This window comes from Notamacropus eugenii, chromosome 1 (assembly GCF_028372415.1).
Source record: "Notamacropus eugenii isolate mMacEug1 chromosome 1, mMacEug1.pri_v2, whole genome shotgun sequence".
Taxonomy (NCBI): domain Eukaryota; kingdom Metazoa; phylum Chordata; class Mammalia; order Diprotodontia; family Macropodidae; genus Notamacropus; species Notamacropus eugenii.
Window position 1 is genome coordinate 402,923,740 of NC_092872.1, and position 26,757 is coordinate 402,950,496.

The 26,757-nt window shown below is 37.6% G+C and overlaps 1 protein-coding gene across 2 annotated transcripts in view; it reads left to right on the top strand.

Annotated features, from left to right (window-relative positions):
* Window positions 1-26,757, top strand: part of RANBP17 (RAN binding protein 17) — a 331,100-nt gene that overhangs the window by 278,522 nt on the left and 25,821 nt on the right. For both annotated transcript variants that reach the window (XM_072630957.1, XM_072630955.1), the window contains exons 23-25: window positions 4,220-4,434; window positions 6,718-6,856; window positions 24,524-24,690. In XM_072630957.1, coding sequence (XP_072487058.1) covers window positions 4,220-4,434; window positions 6,718-6,856; window positions 24,524-24,690 — 521 coding nt within the window. The remainder of the gene's footprint in view (window positions 1-4,219; window positions 4,435-6,717; window positions 6,857-24,523; window positions 24,691-26,757) is intronic.

Sequence of the window (26,757 nt, forward strand, 5' to 3'; positions counted from 1 at the left end):
TTTACGCCTGAAATTGTTAATCGATCCTGTATCTATCTTGTTCCTACATAGTTCTTTTCACTTTTCCCCCCAATCAGATTGTGAGTTCCTTGAGAGCAGAAGCTAAACTTTGACTTTCTCTGTTTCCCTGGCACTTGGCACAGTGCCTTTTACATAGTGTAGACACTTAATAATGTTGTTGATTGACTCGTTGGTAACTTGCAGCCATAGCTGTCTAAGATTTACAAAGTGCTTTCCTCGGAAAAGTCCTAGTATATACCTGTAATGGAAGCAGTGGAGTGAACTAAAAACAACACTAGTCTTAGAATCAGTTGATGCATTTGGTGTCCTAGGATAAACTATAGCCTTCTCTGTATAGCTTTTAAAACCCTTTACAGCTTGGCCTTAACTATCTTTTTAGCCTCCAATGTTCCTCCCCTTTCTCTACTCTACAATTCAGCCAAACTGGCCTTCTCTCCCTTTCTCACATATAGCACACCATCTGCCATCTCTCTGTCTTTGTACTGGTCAACCCCCATACACTACTTCATCACCTCCACCTCAAAGAAGTACCATCTTCCTGAAGCCTTTCCTGATCCCCAGAATTGCTAGTATCTGCACCAGCCTGAAAAGATGGTGGAGGAGGAAGCAGCAATACAACTCAGCTCTCCCCACAGCTACTCTAGTAAAGATCTAAGAAGTGCACCAGACCAAATAGTGATCAGAAAACCTAAGGAGAAACCATAGTGGATCATTTTTCTAGCCTCAGATCACAAATCCCACCCATAGGCAAAAGACCAGTGCAGCATAGAATAAGAACAGACCTGCAGCTCTGTTGCTCTAACCTCACAGAGGAATCATAGATTCAAACCCCAGACTCAGACCAGGAATAATCTGACAGGGCTTTCACTCTGACTCTGGAGTGGGATTGAGGATTCAGCCCCCAAACTCAGACTGGGGTAGGCCTACAGATCTCTGGCTCATAACTAGCAGAACCTTCTAGTTAGCTAACAAGGACCAGGGACTCTATACCACAGCTTTTCCCAAGGATAAATCTGTCCTTGTGTTTCTTAGACCCAAACCAGGATCTGAGATCTGAAAAGTCCAGGAAAGTAACAATCAGACCATTCCCTAAATCCAAGAGTGCATTGAAAGTTGGTACCTCCCTAACCTGAACCAACCCCATGAGAAGAAAACAGCTTCAGGCTTCCAGAGAAGCCATACAAGGCCATGGCAGTCCTTCCAAAAGTATAAAGAACCTGCCACTGTTAAAAAGTCCCAATCCAACAAGTAAAGCAGAAAGAACAAGTAAGCAAAAAAAGAAGAAAAAAAAGATTCACTATAAAAAGCTTGTGGTCACAGAGATGCCTGAGGAGAAAAACTCCCAAATATCTATAATCAAAGCCTCAAAAGAAAAACACACTCAGCTTGGATACAAGGTCGACTCTGATTCCTAAAAGAAATAAAGCAAGAGGGTTTTGTGTTTTGTTGTTATCATTTAGTTTGATTTAAAATGATATGAATGTAAATGAAATGAGAATGATAGAGGAAAGAATTAGAAAAGAAATGAGATCTTCAGAAGAAGGGTTTGGAAAGAGAATAAATAGCTTAGTACAAGAAGTACAAAACTTTAGCCAAGTAACAGACTCCTTAAAAAGTAGAATGAACTTAAATAAACAGAAATTAGTGACTATGAGACAAGGTATTTTGAAGTCTAAAGACTGGAAAAATAGAAGAAAATATAAGGCATCTCTTATGAACTAGTGCTATCCTTCCATATCTTGTATTCAACATCCTTTTTAAGTTTTATATTTATTAGGAAAAATATTTACTCTAAATACTTATATGAGGCAGCATAATGTAGTAAAAGACCATCTACCTTGAGTTAAAGTTCCATCTCTTAGTACATACTTGCTGTGTGACTCTAGATGTATCCCTTAACCTGTCAGTGCTCTGAGCAGCTCTCTAAGACTCCTGAACTGCTGAGACATTACCTTCATTGATGGGAGGAGGGGGAGTGGCAGGATTCTTCATCCAAGAAGTTCCTCATACCAATTAAATCATTGTGCCTATCCCTGTACAGTAATACTGTTTTCCTCCAATAGGATAAGCTCCTTGAAAATAATCTTATTTCATTTTTTTTTTGTATTTGTACCTAGCACCTAGAAAAGTGCTTGACACACAATATTCCACACACAACTGGTAGCTAATAAATATGTTAATTGATTGTTTAAGTCAGCACTCTAACCTAGCTCCACTGAAACAATTATTTTGGTTTCTGATTTACCTATACAGTTATATGGCTCATCGATAGAGTGTCTGGCCTGTGTTCAAGAAGACTTGACTTCCAGGCCAGCCTTAGATACTTCCTAGTTACGTGACTTTAGACAAGTCGCTTGAATTCTGTTTGCCTCAGTTTCTTCAACTTTAAAATGAGGTTAATAATATCATGTACCTCATAGTATTATCGTATCAAATGGGAAAATATTTGTAAAGCCATTAGCACAGTACCTGGCACATAGTAAGTGCTATATAAATGCTGATGCTGATGCTGATGCCAGTGATGCAGGTGATGTAGAGTCAGGAAGCCTCATCTTTCAAGTTAAAATCTTGCCACAGACATTTACTAGCCAAGTGACCCTGGGCAAGTCACACTTTACCCTGTTTACCTCAGTTTCCTTTTCTGTAAAGTAAGCTGGAGAAGAAAATGGCAAACCACTCCTGTTTTTTTGCCAAGGAAACTTTAAATAGGGTCGTGAAGTGTCCGACACAACTGAAACAATGAACAAAAAGTAGTAGTAGTATTCCAAATCTAAAGCTTTCCTGCTCCTCCCCCTCTAAAAAAGGTCCTGAAAGCTACCTGCATCTTTTCCACTTCACACGAAAGATATTCTTTTCTGCAGGAAGAATCTCCAACTTAGTTCAAACCAAATGGAATAAGAAGGAGGCAGCACGCTGGAAAGAACTTTATAGTTTTATGTATTGCTTTACAGTCACAGGACCTGGCTTCAAAACATACCTTTGACGCTTACTAGAGGGAGAGGGAAGGTGGGTGATGTTGCCTGGTAATCCTCAGGCACAGTTTCATAGTCTATAAAGTGACATAACTGTAGTAGATGGCCTCTGAGGTCTCTTTTAGCTCTTGATCTGGAATCTTATGAATCTATAGAATTCTATTTGAGAAATCTATAAAAAAGAGGCCCTGTTTTATCTGCCTATGGTGAGTTTGGTACACTACCATCTAGAGGCAGCTGGGCAGAGTTAGGCAGAGGTACAGAGTCAGGTCCTTCAAGGCCCTTGCATTCATAGTTCATGATGCACAAGCATTAATTACATGCGTAGCCACACCAGCCTGAAAGTATACAAAGGAAATCAAACTCATAGATGTGCGTTGTAAGAAGGAAAGAGAATAGATTAGCAGTGTGGTATAGTAGAAATCAAGTACTGAATTTCTTGTCAGAAGACCTACCACTTCTTACCTCTGTGACTGCAGCCAGTTAGCGAACCTCCCTGGGCCTCTCTAAAGTACCATCTATCCCTATATCCTGCCAGACAGTCTTGCATTATTAGCACATCATTTCATGTTAGTGGGCGCATACTTTCCATAATTTTCTTTTCAATTTGGTAAATGTAGTTTAATTTTCATTTTAGGTGTACTTTTTTTTTCTGAGGTGGCAGCAGAATTAAAAAAAAAAAACAGTGCTAAAGAAATATTTCTGAAATCATAGAAAACTCTCTTGGGTTATTGCCTACCCAATCACAAGTCCTTGCTGTCACTCATCTTAGAAACAGAAAATGTTTGTTGTGAATGGTATCCCCACTACAGAGAAAATACTAAGGTTCTTATGTAGAGTTCTCTTTGTATTTTAATGGTCAGTGTTGTATTTGAGTACAATGACAAATTGCCATCCCTTGAGAAATCCGGCAGAAAAATCAAGAACAAGGTAATTTAGCACTATGCTGGGAATTTACCCCTGCATTTGGAGTAATTTCTATCTCAGAGTTTCATTTTGCCCTTTGCTTTTTGGATTATTATTACACTGGTGTTCCTAGGGCCCATTTCCAAGGTAATCCACCCTTAATTGTTTTTAATTGCATTCAAATGGACAGCTCTTGGAACAATAGGGATGAAATGTGAAAATTAGCAGTGAAATGAAAATGTTAAATGACATGCCTCTGTAACTGCCTTGATTTGCATCTACTTATGTCAGTTTCTCTCTCTTCTTTTACCCTAAAACAGGTAATCAGATCCTGTCCCTTGGGAGCCTCTCAAAAGATCAGATTTATCCAATGAAACTCAAGGGCATTTCCATCTGCTATTCTGCTCTCAAGTCTGCCTTATGTGGAAATTATGTCAGCTTTGGAGTCTTCAAGTTGTATGGGGACAACCATTTTGACAACGTACTCCAGGCCTTTGTCAAAATGCTGCTTTCAGTGTCCCATAGTGACTTGCTAGTAAGCAATCATTCATCATGGGAGTCTTTGTGTGAAATATGAAATAATACCACCACAGGCTTAGAATTGTTATGATGAGGCCAAGGGAGCTAGAACAGTGCCAGAATATTTTATATTTTCAATCAGGTTATCTGATTTACCTTATACAATTAAGAATATTGGAGTTGCTCTATATGTTTTAAAGATTATTTTGAAAATATGCAAATCTCTCCTTGTGACAAATTGAACATCCAGAATGCCCCTAGTTCTGCATCAAGAAAAAGCATAATTAGCAATTCAGATTAATTGCTTGACAACTGTACCTGTAATTATGTGGTTTTCAGCTGTGCTTTTTGACTAGAGCATTGTTTGGGTGGCAAAGAGCTCTGACTTCCAGAAATGATGTGTTTTCTGAAGTAGGGAATTTAAGATTGGACTAGGTCCTACTAGACTCCTTCCATCCTTGTTTTGATCCTTCCACTCCATTGAAGTTATGGTTGAGAGAAGAGCACTAGACTTAGACTTGAAAGACCTCAATTTTAAGCTCAGTTCTGGCCCTCATTAGCTTTGTGACATTTGGGCAAATCACTTTCTCTTAATCTTATCCTCTCATTTCCTCAACTCTAACATGTAAGGGTTAGATTAGATGATCTCTGAGGCCCTTTTCAGCTCTGTGATTCTTTGATTTAATTATTACTTACCAGATTGATTTTTTCTTGACTAGGTAAAAGAGGCCATTCTTTGCCTCATTTCTTACCTAGCCATAATGACTTAGTAGGCTTTACCTCATACAAACTGAGACCTGGGAAAGACTCTTAGCTTAAAAAGGCCAAGGTCTCCCACTGCATGTAGGACCATCTCCAGTCATCCTGATCTATATTTTGCCTCTGGACCCAGATGGCTCTGGAGGAGTGAGGCTGGTGAGTTTGCACAGCCCTTTGTCCAAAGGACAAACAACAGTTACTTATCAGCCTCTGTTTTGGAGCTTAATATGTCTCCCAAAGTTCCACAAAGAGCTGTTCACTTTCTGGACCCAGATGGTGCTTCAGCCATTCATGTTAAGAGTGGAACTCAGGGAGGCTTCCTACTAGTTCGCCTGTAGGAGACCTGACCCTGTTGGCCTCAAGCTCATTAGAGGTGCCATCCTCTGACTTTCTGACTTAGCCTTCATGTATATTTTGGTGGCCCACACCTTATATTAATAAATCTTGGGGGTGCTTAGCAAAGACTATCTCTTATAAAAAGAAGACCACCTGAAAATTAGAATCTTCAGTATGATCTGTCAGGCCATGAGTTGCCTCAGTCCTGATGAGACTGGTGACAGCATTACTCTGACTCCCTCTCCATGACTGCTATCCCAGTAAAGCAATAGATTTTATTCTAAATTTTCTGTCACCAGGATACCCATATTTGTATCCTGATTAACTCACAAATGGAGTTGATAGGATGGAAGTCTACCCCTGCTTATTTATTGTTTGATGTATCAGAGAATGGCATCTGAGACCTGTTATCTTAAGAGTTTATCCATGTTAGCGAATTATGAGTGCCAAACCATTTACTTACTAACTTTTGATTTAGTTTGATTCGTCGGCACTGTGTAAGCAGAGCCAATCAAATCAGTCAAGTATTTATTATGTTCCTACTATGTGCCAGACACTGTGCTGGGCTCTGGGTATACAAGTACAAAGAAAAAAAATCCCTACTTACATGAAGCTTATATTCTACTGGAAAAGATAATCAAATACATATAAAAACATATGTAGCATGAATATAAACTGTATAAATGCTCATATATACAAATTAGTTAAAGACAAGTTTGGGAGGAGGAACAAAAGCTAATGATTATGAAAAGGTAGCCCACTAGTCAGGGTAAGCTCCCATTTTAGCAATGAAAATCCATGAAGAAGTTAAAAATTGGCAAGCCTTAGGAAATAGGCCTCTTACCTCAAGCTGTGTTCAGTGGCTCAGATTTTAAATCTTTTAAAAATAATAGTAATTTGGAAAACTAGCCCGTGTTTACTCAACAGAGATTTGACCTATACTTAAGCACTCATAACATAATAAGCTGAAACTGAGATTACATATTGCATAGTTGGTTTCATAAATAAAGGTTTCTAGAGATCAGAGACTACTACTGAAAATCCTTTAAATGCTGAATTGGGACTCATTAAGTCATTATTCTGTATATTTATTGACCTCTCATTTAAACAGCCTTGTGATTTCCTACATTACAAACTACCATCTTTACTGTAGTGTAGCATGTTTTCATTTTTCTTACCTGTGGCTTGTCATTGTTTGTTTCAGCAATATCGGAAATTGAGCCAGTCTTATTACCCTCTCCTGGAATGTCTCACCCAGGACCACATGAGTTTCATCACTAATTTAGAGCCTCAGGTGCTCATGTTCTTTCTCACATCTATCTCTGAGGGACTAACTGCTCTTGGTAAGGATCACGTAGAACTCTGGTTTTTGGATGAAATACGTAATTGTGGCAGCTTACTATATGTACTCTTTCGACAATCATCTTAAAATCAGGGAGAAAAAACAAGTTGTCATGAATCCAAAGCAAAAGGTGGTTTTATAATTGAAATTCAAGCTGGCAGGAAATGTTCCTTTTGTTCTACATTGAATTATGTTTTTGTTTGTTGGTTTATTTGTTTAATTGTGGTTACTATTGGATGTTCCTATGTCTCCTTGCTCTGATGAGCTTAAAGAATTTGCAGAATTGCTTGTCTTCTAGTGAGATCTAGTATGATTTTACTGCTTGTCAGTCATATATACAATACTTTATTATATCTACCTTTTGTCAAGCATCAGATGAGGATTGGTACCTGACAAAGTTATATCCAATATGATATGGCAGAGAATAAAGAGAGTGTGTGTGTGTGTGTGTGTGTATGTATATGTGTGTGTGTGTGTGTATGTTAAGAGAATGGGGGAGACAAGGAGAAGAAAGCCAGTGCAACAAACATTTATTAAGCACTTATTATGTTAACATTTATGATGGGCACTAGAGATACAAAGACAAAATAAAAGTCTATACTCTCAGGAAGCTTATTCAAGTGGCAGGATATGATATATAAATAGGAAAGTATATACATCTGGTGGGTGTGCATGTCTGTGTGTGTATGTGTGTAATGTATGTATACATGCATTACAATTTGTGTGTATATATACATGTATATATTGCATATGAGTATATATGTGTGTGTATGTATATATAGAGGGGGGGTGAACACTAATAAGTAGGGGATAAGGAGAGACTGCCTCTGACTAGAAAGTGGCATTTAAAATTATCCTTGAAGAAATTGAAAGCATCTCAAAGTCAGAGGTACACCTCTGTACACCAAGTATGCTGTAAACATGGTGGATAGCATGTTCAAAGGCACATACACAGGATATGGAAGGTCAAATTTAGGAAACAGCAAATAAAGCATTTGATTGGGACACAGTATGTAAAGAGGAAACATGAAATAAGCCTAGAAATGTAGGCTGGTACTAGACTATGAAGTATGTTAAATGCAAAACTGAGGAATTTTTATTTAATCCAAGAGGCAATAGAGAGACACAGAAGCTTCTGAAACAGGAGAGTGACAAGGTCACATATGTGCATTAGGACAGTTATTTTGGTACTTGTGTGCAAGATATGTTGCAGAAGGGAGAGAGTGGAAACTGTGGGCATACTTTTTGTTTTGTTTTCAATATCCCAAGTGAGAAGTAGTAAAGGGCTGTGTGTAAATAAAGAGAAAGGAATGGATATGAGGTATCCTGTGAACATAGTTTAAACAAGACTTTGCACTGATTAGAATGAGAAAGGGAGAAACAGGAGTGACTGAGGTTGCAGACTGGAGTTACTAGAAGGATGGTGGTATTCTTAAGAAAAATAGGGAAGTTTGGAGGAGGGGCAAGTTTAAGGGAGAAAATGATAAGGTTTTTTTATCATACTAAGTTTCAGATACCTATATAGCATCCTTTAGAGGTTTCCTACAAGTAGTTGGTGATGCAGAAATAGAGAGAAATTAGGGCTGTACATATATAGATCTGGAAGTTATCTGCAGAGAGATGAAAATTGAATGAGGGCTGAGCAGACCACTAAGAGTGACTGGAAAGAAAGAGAAAAGAAGAGGGTGCAGTGTAGATGCTTGGAGTACATCTCCATGGATGGGGGCAGGTCATGAATGATGATCCAACAAAGAAGACTCAGAAGGGGTGGTTAGACAGTTAGAAAAGAGAACAAGAAGATCAATGTCATGAAACCCAAAGGAGAAACTCTCCAGAAAGAGTCATTAAATCAGCCCAGGTGTGATAGCTATACAGATACATCACTGTAAGAGTTGGGAGCACACCAGATGTATTCTGGGAAAACCCAAGAGAACCCAGTATTGTCAGTAAGCCTAACAGATCTTACCAACATTCCAAACTGACCTCAGTTAATTTAGTTGTCTCTAGTTCTGACTCCTCTTTAAAACTGGTTAGCTAATCTCACAGAATCATTAAACTGTCTCATATAGATCAAATCTCATTATCATATGCTGTATGAGACATAGGACTGTGGGACTTTCAGACATCTAGCCCAACCCATTTATTTAACAGATAGGGGGACAGAGGCTCAGCAGAGTTATATGACCCAAGTTGATACAGTTGACTTGGTGGCGAAAAGGTGATTCAAACCCAAGTTCTCCAAATCCATAAGGACCATGTACTTAAGGCCTATTCTGTCACTTAATAGCTCCAACATTATTCAAATGAGTGAATCTTCTTTCAAGGTGAAATTTTTTTTCCCTAATGAGTTTGCTAGCTCTTGTTTTTCTCCAATTTGTCCTCCACATCAAAGCTAAATCAATTTTCCCAAAGTATCCATTTCTTATTTTATTGATAATATTTTGTTTTCATGGAATTTTCACTTCCAGATATTTTCTTCTGCCCTCACCTACCAATCTCTTTTAACAAAATATTTTTAAAAGAGGGAAATAATTAGTTCAACAAAACTAGCTCACCCATATCTGACTGTACAGGCAGTGTTTCACATCCATAGTCTCCCCCTGACTTTTACAAAGAAGGGAGAAGGGTTTATTTTCTTAAATTTCCTCTAGATTCCAACTTAGTCATTATAATTTCAAATTATTCAATTCAATATTTTTTTGCTTGATTTACATTGTTGTCATCATTGTGCAGATTGTCTTTCTGTTTCTGCTAAGCTGATTGCTTTTCAGTTAATGTAGAACTTGCCATGATTCTTTGAATTCTTCATATTCAGTGTTTCTTACAACACAGTAATATTCCATTACATTCTCCTCTCTATTGACATCTATTTTGTTTCCAGTTCTTTGCTATCACAAAAAAAAAAAGTATTGCTATGATTCATTAAATCCACATAATTTTTCTCTTTAACTTTATTGAGGTATGTGCCCAACAATGGGTTCTCTGGATGAAGGATTTTAGTCACTTTTTGGCATAATTTCCAGTTGTGTAACACTCTCATTATGTCACTCCCTTGCTTTAAAATTTGCAAAGACCAATCATAAACATATATACACCAAGTGATATAGCATCCAAATTCTCAAAGAAATTAAGTGAATTACAGGAATAAAAAGCACAACTATACTGGTAGGAGACCTCAATCTCCCTCTCTCTGAACTAGATGAATCTAACCCCAAAATAAGCAAGAAAGAAGTTAAGGAAGTGAATAGAATTTTAGGAAAGTTAGATATGATAGATCTCTGGAGAAAACAATGAGGCTAGAAAGAAATATACATTTTTCTCAGTGGTACATGGCACCTACACAAAAACTGACTGTATTAGGGCATAAAACCTCACAGTCAAATGTAGAAAGGCAGAAATATTAAATGCATCCTTTTCAGATCATGATGCAATAAAAATTACATGCAATTAAAGGCCATGGAAAGATAGATTAAAAATTAATTGGAAACTAAATAATCTAATCCTAGAGAACGAATGAATCAGACAACAAATCATAGGAACAATCAGTGATTTCATCAAAGAGAAGAACAACAATGAGACAACATACCAAAACTTATGGGATATAGTCAAAGCAGTTCCTAGGAGAAATTTTGTATCTCTAAATGCTTACATTAACAGAATAGAGAAAGAAGAGATCAACTAAAAAAGCTAGAAAAAAAACAAGTTAAAATTAAATTTTATTTTTAAATAATTACCAATTAAATTAATTACCATTAAATGCCAATCTAGAAGTTCAGAAAACCAAAGGAGAGAGTAATAAAATTGACAGTGATGAAACTATTAAATTAATGAATAAAACTAAGAGCTGATTTTATGGGGGGAAACAATAAAATAGATAAACCTTTGGTTAATTTGATTAAAATAAAGAAAACTAAATTACCAGTGTCAAAAATGAAAAGTGTTAATTCATCCCCAACAAAGAGGAAGTTAAAGCAATAATTAGGAGCTATTTTGCCCAACTTCATGCCAATAAATCTGCAATTTAAATGAAATGGATGGATAGTTACAAAAATATAATAGTTACAAAAATACAAATTGCTCAGATTAACAGAAGAGGAAATAAAGTACTTAAATAACTCCATTTTAGAAAAAGAAATTGAATGTCAATGAACTTCTTAAGAAAAACATCTCCAGGACCAAATGGACTTACAAGTGAATTCTATCAAACATTTAAAGAACAATTCCAAAACTATATAAACTATTTAGGGAAATAGGTGGAGTCCTACCAAATTCCTTTTATGACACAAATATGGTGCTGATACCTAAATCAGGAACAGCTTTTGGCAGGAAGAGCCAAAACAGAGAAAGAAAATTATAGACCAATTTCCCTAATGAATATTGACACAAAAATTTTAAATAAAATATTAGCAAAGAGATTATAGCAATTCATCATGAGGATAATACACTGTGACCAGATGGGATTTATACCAGGAATTCAGAGCTGGTTCAGTATTAGGAAAACTATCAGCATAATTGACCGTCAATAACAAAACTAACAAAAATCATATACTTTCTCAATAGATGCAGAAAAGGCTTTTGACAAAATACAGCTCCCATTCCTAGAGAGCACAGGAATAAATGGAGTTTTCCTTAAAATGATAAGCAGTATCTTTCTAAAACAATCCGCAAACATTATATAATGGCAATAAGCTAGAAGCATTCCCAGTAAGATCGGGGTGAAACAAAGTTTCCCTTTATCACCACTGTTATTCAGTATTGTACTAGAAATGTTAGCTTTAGCAATAAGAGAAGAAAAGGAAATGGAAGAAATTAGAATAGGCAATGAGAAAACAAAACTATCCCTCTTTGTAGATATGATGATATACTTAGATAATCCTAGAGAATCAAGTAAAAAACTACTTGAAACAATTAACAACTTTAGCAAAGTTGCAGAATATAAGATAAATCCACATAATCATCGTCATTTCTGTATGTTACTGACAAAGCCCAGCAGCAAGAGATAGAGAAATTCTGTTTAAAATAACTGTAGACAACATAAAATATTTGGGAGTCTACCTGCCCAAAAATACCCAGGAATAATATAAACACAAATATAAAAAAACTTTTCTCACAAATAAAATCAGATTTATACAATTGGAAGAATATCAATTGCTCATGGGTAGGCCAAGCTAACATAACAAAAATTATAATTTTACCTAAATTACTTTACATTTTCAATGCCATACCACTCAAACTACCAAAAAATTATTTTATAGAGCTAGAAAAAATAATAACAGAACTCATCTGGAAGAAAAAAAGTCAAGAATATCAGGGGAATTAGTGAAAAAAATGCAGAAGAAAGTGGCCTTGCCATATAAGATCTAAAACTACATTACAAAGTGACAGTCATCAACACTATTTCATATTGACTAAGAAATAGAATGTTGGGCCAGTGGAATAGGTTAGGTACACAATACACAGTAGTAAATGATTATAGTAATTACTGTTTGATAAACTCAAAGACTCCAGCTTCTGGGGTAAGAACTCTTTATTTGACAACTTTGGGGAAAACTGTCAAATAGTGTGGCAGAGTTTAGTCATAGACCAACATCTCACACCTATACCATAAGATCAAAAATGGGTACATGATTTAGACATAAAGGGTGATACCATAAGCAAATTAGGAGAGCAAGGAATAATTTACCTGTCAGATCTATGGAGAAGGGAGGAATTTATGACCAAACAAAAGAGAGCATTGTGAAATACGAAATGGGTATTTTGATTACATTAAATTTAAAAGATTTGGCACAAACCAATGTAACCAAGATTAGAAGGAAAGCAGAAAACTGGAAAACAGTTTTTACAGCCAATGTTTCTGATAAAGGCCTCATTTCTCAAATATATAGAGAATTCAATCAAATTTCTAAGAATATGTGATTCACCAAATGATAATGGTGAAAGAACATGAACAGATGGCTCTCAGATGAAGAAATTAAAGCTATCTATAATTATGTGGAAAAAAATCTTCAAAATCAGTCTTGATTAGAGAAATGCAAATTAAAACAACTCTGAGGTGCCACCTCACAGCTATCAGATTGGTTAATATGACAGAAAGGAAAATGATAAATATCAGAGATGATGTGGGAAAATTGGAACACTAACACAATTGTTGGTGGAGCTGTGAACTGATCCAGCCATTCTAGAGAACAATTTGGAACTATGCCCAAAGGGCTATAAAACTGTGCATACCCTTTGATCCAGCAATACCAATACTAGGTCTGTATCCCAGAGAAATCATTAAAAAAAGGGGAAAAGATCCATATATACAAAAACATTTATAGCAGCTCTTTTTGCAGTGGCAAAGAATTAGAAATTGTGACAATGCCCAGCAATTCAGGAGTGGCTGAAGAAGTCGGGGTATATGAGTGTAATGGGATACTATTGTTCTATAAATGTTGAGCAGACAGATTTCATAAAAACCTGGAAAGACTTGCATGAACTGATACTGAATGAAGTGAGCAAAACCAGTAACAGCAACACTGTGCAATGATCTGCTGTGATGGACTTAGCTTTTTTCAGCAATACAATGATCCAAGACAATTCCAAAAGGCTTATAATAGAAAATGCTCTCCACATCCAGAGAAAGAACTATGGAGTCTAAATGCAGATTGAAGCATACTATTTTCACTTTTTTGTTGTTTTTTTGTTTTTTCTTTCTCATGGTTTTACCTTTTCTGATTCTTTTTTCACAACGTGACTAATGTGGAAATATGTTTAACATGATTGTACATGTATAACCTATATTGCTTGCTGTCTTGGGGAGGGAGGAGGGAAGGTAGGGAGAGAGAAAAATTTGACACTCAAAATCTTACAAAAATGAATATTGAAAGCTATCTTTACATATAATTGGAAAATAATTAAAATACTATTAAGTGTAAAAACAAAACAAAAAAAACCTTGCAAAGGCTCCCCATTGCTTGCTCAGTGAAGCAATAAGTCCTCAGCCTGGTATTTAGGGCCTGCCACATTCTGGCTCCAGTCTGTGCCTTAGATCCTATTACTCCCCCAGTGGTACCTTTTTTTTTCCCAGCCAAACTACATTGCTAAGATATCTTTAAACACACTGCTCCTTCTGCATCTTTGTTCATGCTGTTCTCTCCAAATGGATAGAATGTCCAACCCCATCTCTAAACTTTCATATCCTATTAAGGCTTCAAGATCTAGCTCAGATAGTGCCACTTGCAAAAGTATTCCCCAATTGCCCAGGCAAAAAGCCATCTCTCCCACTTCTGCATTCCTAGTTGTGTCACTGTTTAAGCACCTTTGGGGTATCAAAAACTATGATTTCATCCCACTACTAATGCAGGTCATTAGCTTTAGTCTTAACTGTGAGACTGAGAGTTTCAGTGACTTGCCCAAAGTAACAGTCAGAACAGATCAGAGGCAGAACTTGAACTGAGACCTTGCTGACCTTAGGTACAGCCCTTGCTCCACTACATCATCTCTTGCTTTACGTGATATCTTGTACATAAAATCATTATTCCTATTTCCATTTGAGGCAACACAGTGTGTGCAAAGACCTGCACTTCAAGTCCTGGTTCCTTCCTTCCTTTCTGTGTGACCCTGGTCAAGTCACTCACACTCCCTGAGCCTCTGTTTCATCTCTGAAATGGGAATAATAACATTTCCCTTCCTGCCAACCTTTCAGGGGTGTTAGGGTCAATATCAGTAATATATGTGAAAGCGGTGTGTAAAAATGATTAAATGCTCTGCATATGTATGGTGCAATTGTTACTAGTTTTTCTTTTTTAACAGATTTTTATTGATTTTTTTTTTTTTTTGCTTTTATGTTGCCTGGATCTCCATCTCCTTGGGAGTCAGAATGGGAAAGAGTGAGGAAAATGCAGGGCCAGGAGTTAGGTTAGCTTGGGTGCTATGCCAGAGTGGCCTCTGGCACTTCCTTGACCTGGGTCTTTGGGCAGATCATGGCTAAGTCTCAGTCTCCTTAACTCTAAAATGGAGAAAATGATACCTATAGTACCTACATAATAGGGTTGATTTGAGGCTCAAATAGTATGATTTATGTAAAGGACTTTGTACTTTATTTATTTAACCAAAGTTTTGCCCACAGTATGCCATGAAATGGATTCAAAGAAAAATTACCACCACCTTCCATTTATGTTTTACATATCCAGTATTCCATTCAATCCTCATAACAATTCTGTTTTATGAGGTTATGGCACAGCTTCTTTGAATCCCAGTTCTGATCTGTAAAGAAGGGAACGACAATCACCTGAGAATGATTTCAGACTCTTTGAGTTGAAAGAGACCTCAGAGACCATTTTCTTCAACTTACCTCTGAACAAGATCTCCCTTAACATCATCCCCGAGAAGCCATCAGCTATTCTATTCTTGAAGTGAAGTCTTTAAGAAAAGCCATTGAAGGGGTTCCTTGCCTCCAGAATAGACCCACCCCTCTTTTGAATAACTCTAATCATTGTTTTTCCTAACTTTGATTCTTGGATGAATCTGTTATCTCCTCAACATATGCAACTCCCTGCAGTGGTACAGATGACAGCCTGTCTGCCTTCTCCTGGGAGATTCATTGAGTGTCCAGAAGGAATTATGTCAATACTAATGGGTTACGCAGGCATGGTGTGGCACAGTAGATAGAGCACTGGGTCTAGAGTCAAGAAGACTGACTTCAAATCCAACCTCAGACACTTACTAGCTGGGTGACCCTGGGAAAATCAGTTAACCCTGTTTGCCTCAGTTTCCTCCCCTATAAAATGAGCTAGAGAATGAAATGGCAAAGCATTCCTATATCTTTGCCAAGAAAACCCTGACAAGACTGAAAGGACTAACAATAGCAAAGTACTTTGTAAACATTAAAAATTCAATTGTCACTATTATTATTGTCTGAGTCCCACATCCTCTGATCATTTTACTTCACTGATAGTAGATACTCAGTAAATGTTGAATGAAATCATTCTGCTGAACCCTATGGAATGAAAAAGAACAAGACAAGAAGCACATACACCATTCCTCCTCTAAGTTCTGGGATCTTGTCTCTTTCATTCGTGTGGGTGATTTGGGAGGTCAAATCCATTTTTAGGTGCATATGGTTGTAATATTTGAGGATCTGGTTGATAGAAAAAGAGAGCTTTGGATTAGCCTCCTGCCTCTTTCCATAGACAATGAAAACTGCCCACAGGTACCTTTATTGTAGAATGTGGCTATTTCAGAACTGAGAAAAGTATTTCCTGTGCTAGAATAAGGCTGCAAAGAATTAAATTTAAACATTTATTAAGAACTTATTGTATGAACAGCATTGTGAATCAATCACTAGGCAAGGTGCCTACTATGTACAGGGCCTGTGCTCAGTGTAGGAGATAAGATGGAAAAATGAAATAATCCCTATTCTCAAGGTGCTTATATTCTGTTTGGAGGAGAAAACGTGTATATAAATACAGATACAATAAATGTGTTCAGAGTTAAATACACAAGATAGTTAGAGAGGATGGGCACTAACGAAAGTCACTGTAGTCCCTCATCTTAGAGACCATAAAATCTGTGTGAGTGATGCTCTCTAATTATATCATCACAAATAACTGTTCCATGTTGTCTTTCTGGACATGGAAATAATTTCCTTGTATACAATATTAGTTTTAATGGCTTTTACCTGCTTTTTTTTTTTCTTCATACTACTGTTTAAGAAATTGATATACAAATTGATAGGACCTTCTCTTCACTAAAGTTGAAAAGCACTCGCATGTGAATTGTTCGTTTTATCTAGTAATAATAATAGCTAGTTTCTGTATGACACCTACTATGTGCCAGTCACTATGCTAAGTGGTTTACAGACATTATCTCATTTGGTCCTCACAACAACCCTGGGGGGTAAGTACTATTATTATCTCCGTTTTACCAATGAGGAAACTGAGACAAACAGGCTAAGAGATATACGCAATTAGAAGCCAAATTTGAACCCTGACTCCAAACCCATTCCCTTCTCTGTATCCACTATGCTATCAGCTGCCTTAGTGTGTCTTAGAGACAATAGTCAAGTATGTAGGAAGGTCAATACTGGTATTCTTTTTTAGTGCTTATGAATTACAAGAAGATACTTGTAGATATTGTTCAGGTCACAAACCTATTTAGATTTTATAGGATTAGCAGTACATTCTCAGTGGAAAGAAATATAGAGGGAGAGGTTGGGGAAGTAATTGAATCAATGATAGGAAAATAACTAGTCTGGTATGTTCAATGTGGTATAAAAAATTCAGTAGTCTTGTAATTGACCATCACTCATTAACGTTTTAGTGGATCATTGTCCAGATATTTGATTAAAGTTGAAATCTGATTTTATTAGCTTCAAGAAAATTGCAGTGTAGAGAAAGGAAAAAGGAAATGAAGAATGAGAAAAGTAAAGGCAAACAAGACCATATCCTTCCACTTGTGCAAAGGTTCCCAAACTTATTTGGCCTACCACCCCCTTTTAAAAAAAATTTACTCAATGTCCCCCCCCCCCAGAAGTCTACTTTCTTTAACCCTTTAATGGTTTGTTTTTTTTTAAATTTGTATCATTTAAAAATGTAATTTTTTAAATGATGCATCTCAAATTAATAATTTATTGTAAATTTGTAGGGGTTTTCCTCCATTGGAATTTTCATGATGCAATATTGCATCATGTAATCATATAGTATCATACTGTAAACAAGTCATTACACACACATATTCCTATTGATGCACACTCACCTGCTAACACTTACTTGTTAAGACCTGTCAGCGGACTTGACCACTGAATGGTTACAACTTGCATTTTGTGTGATTATTTGAAAAGTAATGTAATCACTATAACTCCATTACACAACAGATGAAACATGTACAAACGGTTTTTCAAAATTTTCTTAACTTCTCTTTTTTCCTTAACCTCCCACCACCCCCTTATTTTTATTCAACACCCCCCAATTGCACCCGAGGCTACTACCACCCCTTCCATCATGCCAGAGCCTCTTGGGGGTGGTATCTCCCACTTTGGGAACCTCTGATGTTAGAAGGAGAGAATCCCCTTTCCCCTCAGGTATGGTGTGTTAACATATAGTCTGCATTCAATAGATACTGACTAAAGAGTAAAGGGGTTGGGCAGGGGGAAGGGGGGGGAAGTTAGGGAAAATGCACAGAAATAAATTACTGAGCCAAGTGAAAACAGGATCTTTTCCACTCATAAACTCTGTGTCAGAATTTACTTGGATCAATGGGATAAGCACTGGGCTGGCTCACAAGACCTGATTTCAAGTTCTGACTCTGACAGGTACTAGCTGTGTCTGGAGTTAAACCCTCTGGGCCTCTGTTTTCTCATCTGTAAAATAGGGATGATAATAGGCTTTATTATGTTGCTCACAGAGTTCTGAGAAACCAGTAAGAAAATGTATGTAAAACCAATGAGAAACCAATAAGAAAATATTTGTAAAACACTATGTAAACTGAAGGGCAAAGCTGTTACTACCTTGTTTACTTGGGCTGTTCCAGTTATCTTGGAAACTGCCCAGTTTTGCTTTTATGATATTAGTTTTCATGATTCTCCTACACTTCTTTGTTTCCTTTGCTTGATTTTCAGTCTTTTTGCCTGTGCTCTCCTTCATCTTTACTGGCTGCTTCAAAAAGATCATACTTTTTGCCATGATTTCAGCTGTTCCTCAGAATACATGATTCCCACCTCTGTTTCCCTGACCCTCTAAACTATTCTACCTCTTCTAGAGCTCTGGGTGGATCTCTTGCTGCTTTATGAAACTGAGGAAAATGAATTCATCATCTTCCCTTAAAGCCTCCCCATCACTGTCCATAGTCTTTTCAGCCTTTTGTTTCCCCAATCTCAAAACAATATTTTCCATTTTTCTCTCTTCTTCCCCACATCGACTCAATCACCAAGTCATACCTGTTCTTGATTTGTGTCTAGGATTTGGTGTATCTCTTTATTCAGGCTGTAGCATGTGCAGTGGCCACACCATGGTAGGTTACCTTGGCACAGTTGGAGGGGATGTATAACCCAAGCATGTGAAGACTTCCCCCAGAGGAATGAGCAAATGAGAACAATTTGTTCAAACAGCCATGAATACGGCTGAAGCAGGCACTGTGGAATGCTTAGAACTTGATCTGACCAAAGACACCAAGGTTTTCCACTGCATCCCAGGCCATCACTTCTGTCCTGCTTTGGGGCTTTGATGACAGGAAAAGAGAGTGAGGTTGACAGCTTTGTGCAACTCTGTCTCCCTTAAATCCAGTTCATGTACAAGTGAAGATATCACCCGTTATCCACCATGGTGATGTCTCTGATCTTCTTCAACAATGAAGGACAGACACAACAACATCTTTTTATTCCCACATGCCAGGAGTTCTTTACCCCATTCCAAGATTATGGCAACTGCCTCCTAGAGCCCCTTGCTATCAGGAATTTCTAATCATTCCCAGTGGTCTTTGTTTTCTCCCATGCCTATGACTGTATTGGCGTAAGGAATCTCCAGAGAAGGAAACTCCCTCTCCCAATGCAGATGTGGAACCATTCTGCAACCTAGTCTTAGAGTGCTGCTTGAGCACCGAGAGTTTTAAGTGATTTGCCAGCGATACACACAACCTGTAGTATGTCTTCCCAGCTTTGAAGTAGGCTCTTTATCTACCATTCCATAGTGCCTCTCATGGTCTGATTTGCCAAATCCAAATTCTTCAATAGAGCATTCAAGGCCACCAGCAACTCTTCTTTACCTTTCCTATTTCATCTCTTGCTAGTCCCTTGGAAGTTCTGTTCCAACCAAGATGATCTACTTGCCTCCCCCTAACCTGATACTCACATTTTCATAATTCCCACCTGGTATTTTCTCTCCTTAAAATGGGCTCTCTTCCTATCTACCTCCACCAACCAAATCTAGTAATTCTTCAATATCCAGTTCAAAATTTCTGCAAAAAGCCTTCAGGGATTCACCGCTCTTATGCCATACTAATCACTTCTGTATTATAGCTGTATGCATAGTTTTGCCCAAATTACTTTGTACTCATTCATATATTATCTTAAAATTACCATCAGTTCATTTCATGTTTCTTTGTCTCTTCATTTGGTGCATAATCTCTTCCAGAACAAAGATGGTCTTTCACTTCTCTTAGGTTGGTGCCTAGTCCAATACTGAGCACACAGTAGATGCCCTCTTATCCCTGTTCCTGACTTTGTGCACTTCAAAACCATGTCTCTATTACAGTGTCATCCTTGAGCTTCCCTTAACACCTGGGACCTCCTCCCCCTGAAATATCCTACCTACTACCTCTACATCCTTCTAACCACTGAATATCCCTCAGAAGGCCTACCCCTTTCCCCCTTGCTGTTTTGTGCAGGGGCTCAGGCCAGCCTGCCTTAATTCTTCTCTCTACCCTATTCTTGACTTTCTGGACTTGAAAATCATGTTTCTGCACCAGGGACCTTCTTCTCCCCTCCCCACTGCTTTTCATCTCCTTTTTGTTTGTTGTCTTCCCCCATGAAAATATAAGCTCCTGGAAGGCATTTTCTGTCTCTTTTTGCTTGTATTTCTATCTACAGTATCCAGTGCTTAAAATAGTGTTTGACACATAGGAAATACTTAATAAAAGCTTGTTCTTCAATAAATGTTCCTTAAATGAATGAATTGATTCTCAGAGTAATTTCTGAGTTCACTGAGTCATGCCTCCCATTATTTCTGTCTTTATAGACCATAGACTACTGATCCTTTATGTTTTATATCAGTCCTAGTTCTGTCCTGCTGGGAAGTTTTAACTAGACTCGATCAATGTTTAATCCCAACTAGTCTTTCCCTGAAACCCCAACCCTTCTCCCCAAACTGAGAAGTTTTAAGCCAGAGCCAAATTTGAATTCAGCCTTGTTATCCTTCTTAAATCCCAATTAGGCAACTCTTTTTTATGTAGTTAGAGCAGCTAGGTGGCACAGTGGAGAGAGTGCTGGGCCTAGAGTCAGGAAGATTTATCTTCCTGAGTTCAAATTCAGTGTCAGACACTTGTTAGCCATGTGACCCTGGATAAGTCACAACCCTGTTTGCTTTTACAGTTTCCTCATCTGTAAAATGAGCTGGAGAAGGAAATCACAAAACACTTTAGTATCTTTGCCAAGAAAATCCCACAATCAAACATGACTAAAAAGCCACTGATTCCTACGTAGTTAACTTTTTGAAAGTTGTCTCCAACTCACGGTGATGGGGAAGCATGACTGACAGTGCTATCCTTGGAGAGGTACATGGCAGCCAGGAAAGGCATGCTACCCTGACAAACTGCTGTTGGAAAGGGCAGAGTGTGTATTAGAACTTATATGTCATTCTCCAAATTATAAAAATAAAGCACCTAACCTTTTATTTAGAAAATTAAATCCCCTGAGCTGACTTATTCACTTGGGCAGAATATAAAGATTCATGACTTTTGTCGCTCCCTTTATGGCTTGGGAATGTTAACATTTGAATCTAATGCGATAGCTTGAGCCATGGATGAAAAAGGCCAAAAATACTCATTTCTCAGCACTATTCATTCCAGTTCTGACCAAACACCCTATATTCCCTCTGATTCCACATTTTATAATATCCCCTGAAATAATATTTATTCCTTTAGAAACTCCCAACTATAAATCAGCTGTAATGGAAGCTCTCCTCTGCTTTTATTGCAAGGATAAACACTCCAGCCTTCTTGTCTAAAGTGTTTACATGGCTTTTTCACAGCTGACTCAGTGTATTGGAACCTCATAATGCAACCTGCATGGCATGTGATCACTAAACTCTATGTGAAGTCTTTATAATTTTCATATGATTGATAGCATATTGCAGCTCATTGGTGAGGAGAAACCAGAGCCATGATATTTTTTGCTGTCTTTTGTAGATGCTAAGTTACTGGGCTCACATTCCCAATTGGACTTCAAAGGAAGATGCTGTGGGAATTGATGGAAAAGTGAAAGCTACTTGGCTCAACAAGTCTCTCTCTCTCTCCCTCTCTCTCTCTCTCTCTCTCTCTCTCTCTCTCTCTCTCTCTCTCTCTCTCTCTCTCTCTCTGTCTCTGTTTCTCTGTCTCTCTGTCTCTCTGTGTCTCTGTCTCTCTGTCTCTCTGTCTGTCTGTCTCTCTCTCTCTCATCTAGAGATGGAAGTTGTCACGTATTCCATAGCATCTTTAGGATACTTAAAAGTAAATCTATTATCTATTGAGATCATTCATAAGACTCCCTGTTATATGATTGAAGTCCTCTGATGCTCAAATGGACCTGGTAGCTTTGCATATTAATTCCAGGGACCCCTTGTCTTTCAAGCCCACCAGTTGCATAGCACACTAGACCATCATTGCTTCCCATCCATGTTCCATGCCTAACATTTAGACTCTGACTCTCCACTGTTTGTGACCTTGCCTAAATTTCCCTTATCCTCTATTCTCAGGCTCTGTTAAATACTTACCCAATGGTCTTGAATAATATTCTCTCTCTCTCTCTCTCTCTCTCTCTCTCTCTCTCTCTCTCTCTCTCTCTCTCTGTCTATCTATCTATCTATCTGTCTATCTGTCTATCTATCTTTCTCTTTCTCTCTCTGTCTTTCTCTCCTTGCCATACTTATATGTATCATTCTTTTGAAATCACAATTTGGGGCTCACTTCCTCCAGAAAGTATTTCCAGGTTAAATGTGCCCATTTGCAAGTCTTATGTCACAACCTGTCCTCCAAGTAGGTTATTCTGATGTCAACTGGGCATGGAGTCAAGAGAACCGAATTTAAATTTCATCGCTCTTTATTACTTGTGTGACCTCTATTAAGTCCCTTTATCTTCCTGGGCTTCAGTAAACTAAAGAGATGGTCTAGATGACCTTTAGGTCTATCCCAGTTTAGTTACTTCCTCTAACTATGACTAATCTAATTTGGGCTACACTATCACTGTAAATTATATAATGTTCATGGTTCCTCTCCTTAAAAGCAGAGTAACACCCAATTCTCTGATACATGGGTCATATGTCCTGTGGTCACTCAGTAAATATGAGTTGATTGGTTGATCCTCACTTCTGGTTTTGGAGCCCTATTCAGAATTCTGAAAAATCTTGTTCCCTTTGCCTATTCCAAACCATTATGAGCACTAACAGCAGAACTTTCATGGATACTTTATGTGATATTTGGGTGATATATAATGGGTAATTTACATCTGTACACTTGAAACAAACTATAAGCTAATTATTTTTATAAACTTCGTAATATGCCCAAAATGCCTACTATTAAAGCTTCAGAATCAGAATGTAAATCAAGAAGAAAAAAACATGAAGGCATAGGAGAGGCAGCATGCTGTAATGAACCTGGGTTCAAATCTTGCTTCAGTTATATCTAAGTTGTATGATCACAGGCAGTCATTTAAGGTCCCAGAACTTCTATTTTGTCATCTATAAAATGAGGATAATAATTTTATACTGCTTCCTTAATAGGATTGCTATAAAGAAAGCATTTTGCAAGCCTTAAAGTTTAAAGTGAGCTATTATTATTGGGATCAAAGTTATGTCTTAAGAAATTGTTCTGGTAATGGAGCTTCTGGTTAAAAATTTACTCCAGAAAAAGAGACATTTCGAGGTGAGAACTGGAAGACAAGAGTTCAGATAGAAAGCAAAACCAAACAAAAAATTGAGAGGCTGAGAAGTCAGAGTAAGATATAACTGCACACAGATAGAATGCAAGCTTGTCATGAGAGTCATTTATTAAACCATGACTTGGACCAGTCACTGTGCTAAGTGCTGAGGATACAAATAAATACAAGCAGCCAAGACAGTACTGCCCTAAAGGAACTTACCTTTTAATGGGAGAGCCAGGAAGAGCCAGGGCAGACATTGTGGCTTGGAAATTTCATGGTGTCCTGATTCTGGGCAAGGTAACATGAAAACTTACCTATCCTTGAGGTAGAGTCCAAGTTGGGATGAGGAGGAGATTGAACAGAGTGCAGGCAGCACTAAAAAACTGGACCTTCTCCCACTGGGGAGCAGAATGACTCCCAATGTCAGGACAAAGTTCTGTTATGGAAAGAGGTGGTAAAAGAGCAGAAAACCAAGAGCAAAGAATGTACATGGTCATTCTCTCACTAACCTGCTGTAAGTCATTAGAAATTCATTTAACCTCATGGTGCCTCAGTCCCTTCTCCATAAAATGAAGATTATGAAGAGTTCAAGAACTTAGTGATAACTCATATTATGTTTGGGGTGTGTGTGTATGTGTGTGTGTGTATGTATGTATACGCATACGTGTGCACATGCACACTTAAGTGCAGACAGATGGAAGTTATTGACTCATATGCAAGACCAGGTTAAGAGTGACTCCTTGGGATGTATGAGCTCAGTATTAGTGCAATAGACATCATTGCACTGAGCTGTCATTAGCTGTAGCCACAGTAACTAGTTAGCTGTGTGACTGCTATTCATTAAAGCCCCTTTACTTTTGGGGGTTTCAGTTTCTGAAGCTTGATATTCCAGACTCCCCAGATTGTTGGGAGGACAAATAAGATAATGTCACATCCCTCAGAAAATCCAAAAGCCCAAGCACAATACAAAGAGTATTATCATTATCATTATTATTATAGATTTGGATATTTGTCATTTGGAACACGCATTTCAAATAAGATCAAACTGTTGTTGTTGTTGCTTTTTTGTCATTTTCGCAGATACAATTGTTTCTTCTAGCTGTTGTACAAGTTTGGATTACATTGTGACCTACCTCTTCAAGCACATAGCAAAAGAAGGCAAGAAATCACTTCGATACCGAGAAATTTCTCAGGATGGTCAGAGGCTGCTCCATTTCATGCAGCAAAATCCAGATGTCTTACAACAGGTAAAGGAGGTGCTGCTCCCTGGGTTTAAGTGCTGAAGCCTTCAAAAATAGGGAGGGATTCCCGAATGTCTCTTAAAACAAGTAACCTTGTGAGGGGCCTTAATGAATTGTTAACTATGAGTTTTATCTCCTGAAGCAGAATGACACACTGCCCTCATTTTCCCTCAAGGAATGTCAGGGTGATTACCATGAATACCTTTTCCCACTGAGATTTTAAGCTTAACAAGAAGATGACTTTCTCAGAGATATATTAGAAGTTAAGGTAGAGCTGGTGATCCCTTGGTCCCCAGTTTCCTTCTTAGGTTCCCAATATTATTATCTTGAACTTGTCCTGTGAATGCTAGGCCATTATAGTTCCCATTCGTTTTCAAATGTGTTTTCTCATTAGCTGATATGGGCTGGGCTCTAATTTAATACAGCACATCATTTGGAGATTCACACTTTAGGATACTTCTTAAGGTATTTTAATTTGGCTCATGAGGAAATGTAATATTTTCTTATTTCTCTCTGATGTATAAAATCCATTCGTACAAATCACTGTAACACAGCATAACATAAAAAATAGATAGAAAAATGAATGCATATATCAAAAATATTTCAGATAGAGCACTAACATTTATCTATGTAGACACCATCATTCTTTTTCTTTAGGATAGCTCTCCAAGGTGTTTGCAAGTTTGGAAAATTATGCCTGAGTGTTGTGCTTGTATACTGAAAAGTTTTAATTGTTTTATTTTGCCAAATCACATGTATCATATATTGTGATTTACAAGTTTAACATCACAACAAAATCATGAGTCTTCAAATAAGTCAGTTGGTGCTGATGTTGGACTAAATCAACAATTAACAAAAAAATGTTGCCCAGGGAAATGTAGAGAGAGAATTGGAAGAAACCTAAGTTATCATCCAGTCCAGGGTTGGGGAACCTATGGCCTCAAAGCCACATGTGGCCCTCTGAGATGTAACTCTTTAGCTCACTCCAAACAGAAGAGTTCTCTGAAGTTTGGATTCAATCAAAGGGCCATCCTGAGGATTTAGAGGGCCACGTGTGGCCTCGAGGATGCAGGTTCACCACCCATGACTAGTCTAATATTCTCATTTTACAGATGAGACAACTGAGGCATAGAAAACTAAATGGCTTCAATTTGTCAAATATTCACTAAGGGCTCACTAAGTGCAGAGCACTATTCTGGACACTGGGAGAGAGTCACATTAATAAATGCATATTTTTTCTTTGTTATGCTTAAAACAACAGCCAATGTAGTTCATCAGACATTTCTTCAACATCTGTTATGTACAGAGCACTGTACTAGACATTGTGTAAAACATTCTTTCGGCCCTTTTTAGCATCTAGTAAGAAGATATGTCACATAAATAATGACAATGTATGATGAGTACATAAAACACATGCAAATAAAATGCCATGTAAGATCTACTAAGATGCTACTGTAGGGAGATCAGGAAAGGCTTCATGGAAGACTTGCCATTTGATTATGAAAAATTTAGCAGAGAAGTTTGAATTGGTATGTATTTCACACATAAGAATTTCCTCATCCCAGGGGAAGTAGCATTTCAAAGGATATTCAAACTCGGAAAAAAATTTTCCCCATACTTCTAGCACCAGCCAGCAGATGCTGATATTTGATGGAAATTACGTGAATCTTGGTTTCAGGGTCTCAAGTTACTTCCTTTGTTGGCTTTTTTATTAAGAAAAATATATAACATGAGCAAGACTGTCGTCCTGTAACCCTTCATGAAATGCCATGACTATAGCCTACATGTTGGTGACTCGTCCTTCAGGGAATGTTTCCAGATAGTAATTGGATGTTGTAATCACAGTATCCTCCTATAAAATCTGGCAGCAACTTCCAAACTGGTAGAAAATTTTAGCAAAAATCAATAAAATCTGATCATAGAAACCAAATTTACTTGGATTGGTCAGATCGAGTAATGTCAGTTTCAAAATACCATTGTAAAGCCAGGAAATAAAATTCCTTCTGAGACTTAGTGTTGATTTGGAATTGCTATGTATTTGTTTACTGGTTTAAGCAATTTTTATGTGTTAAT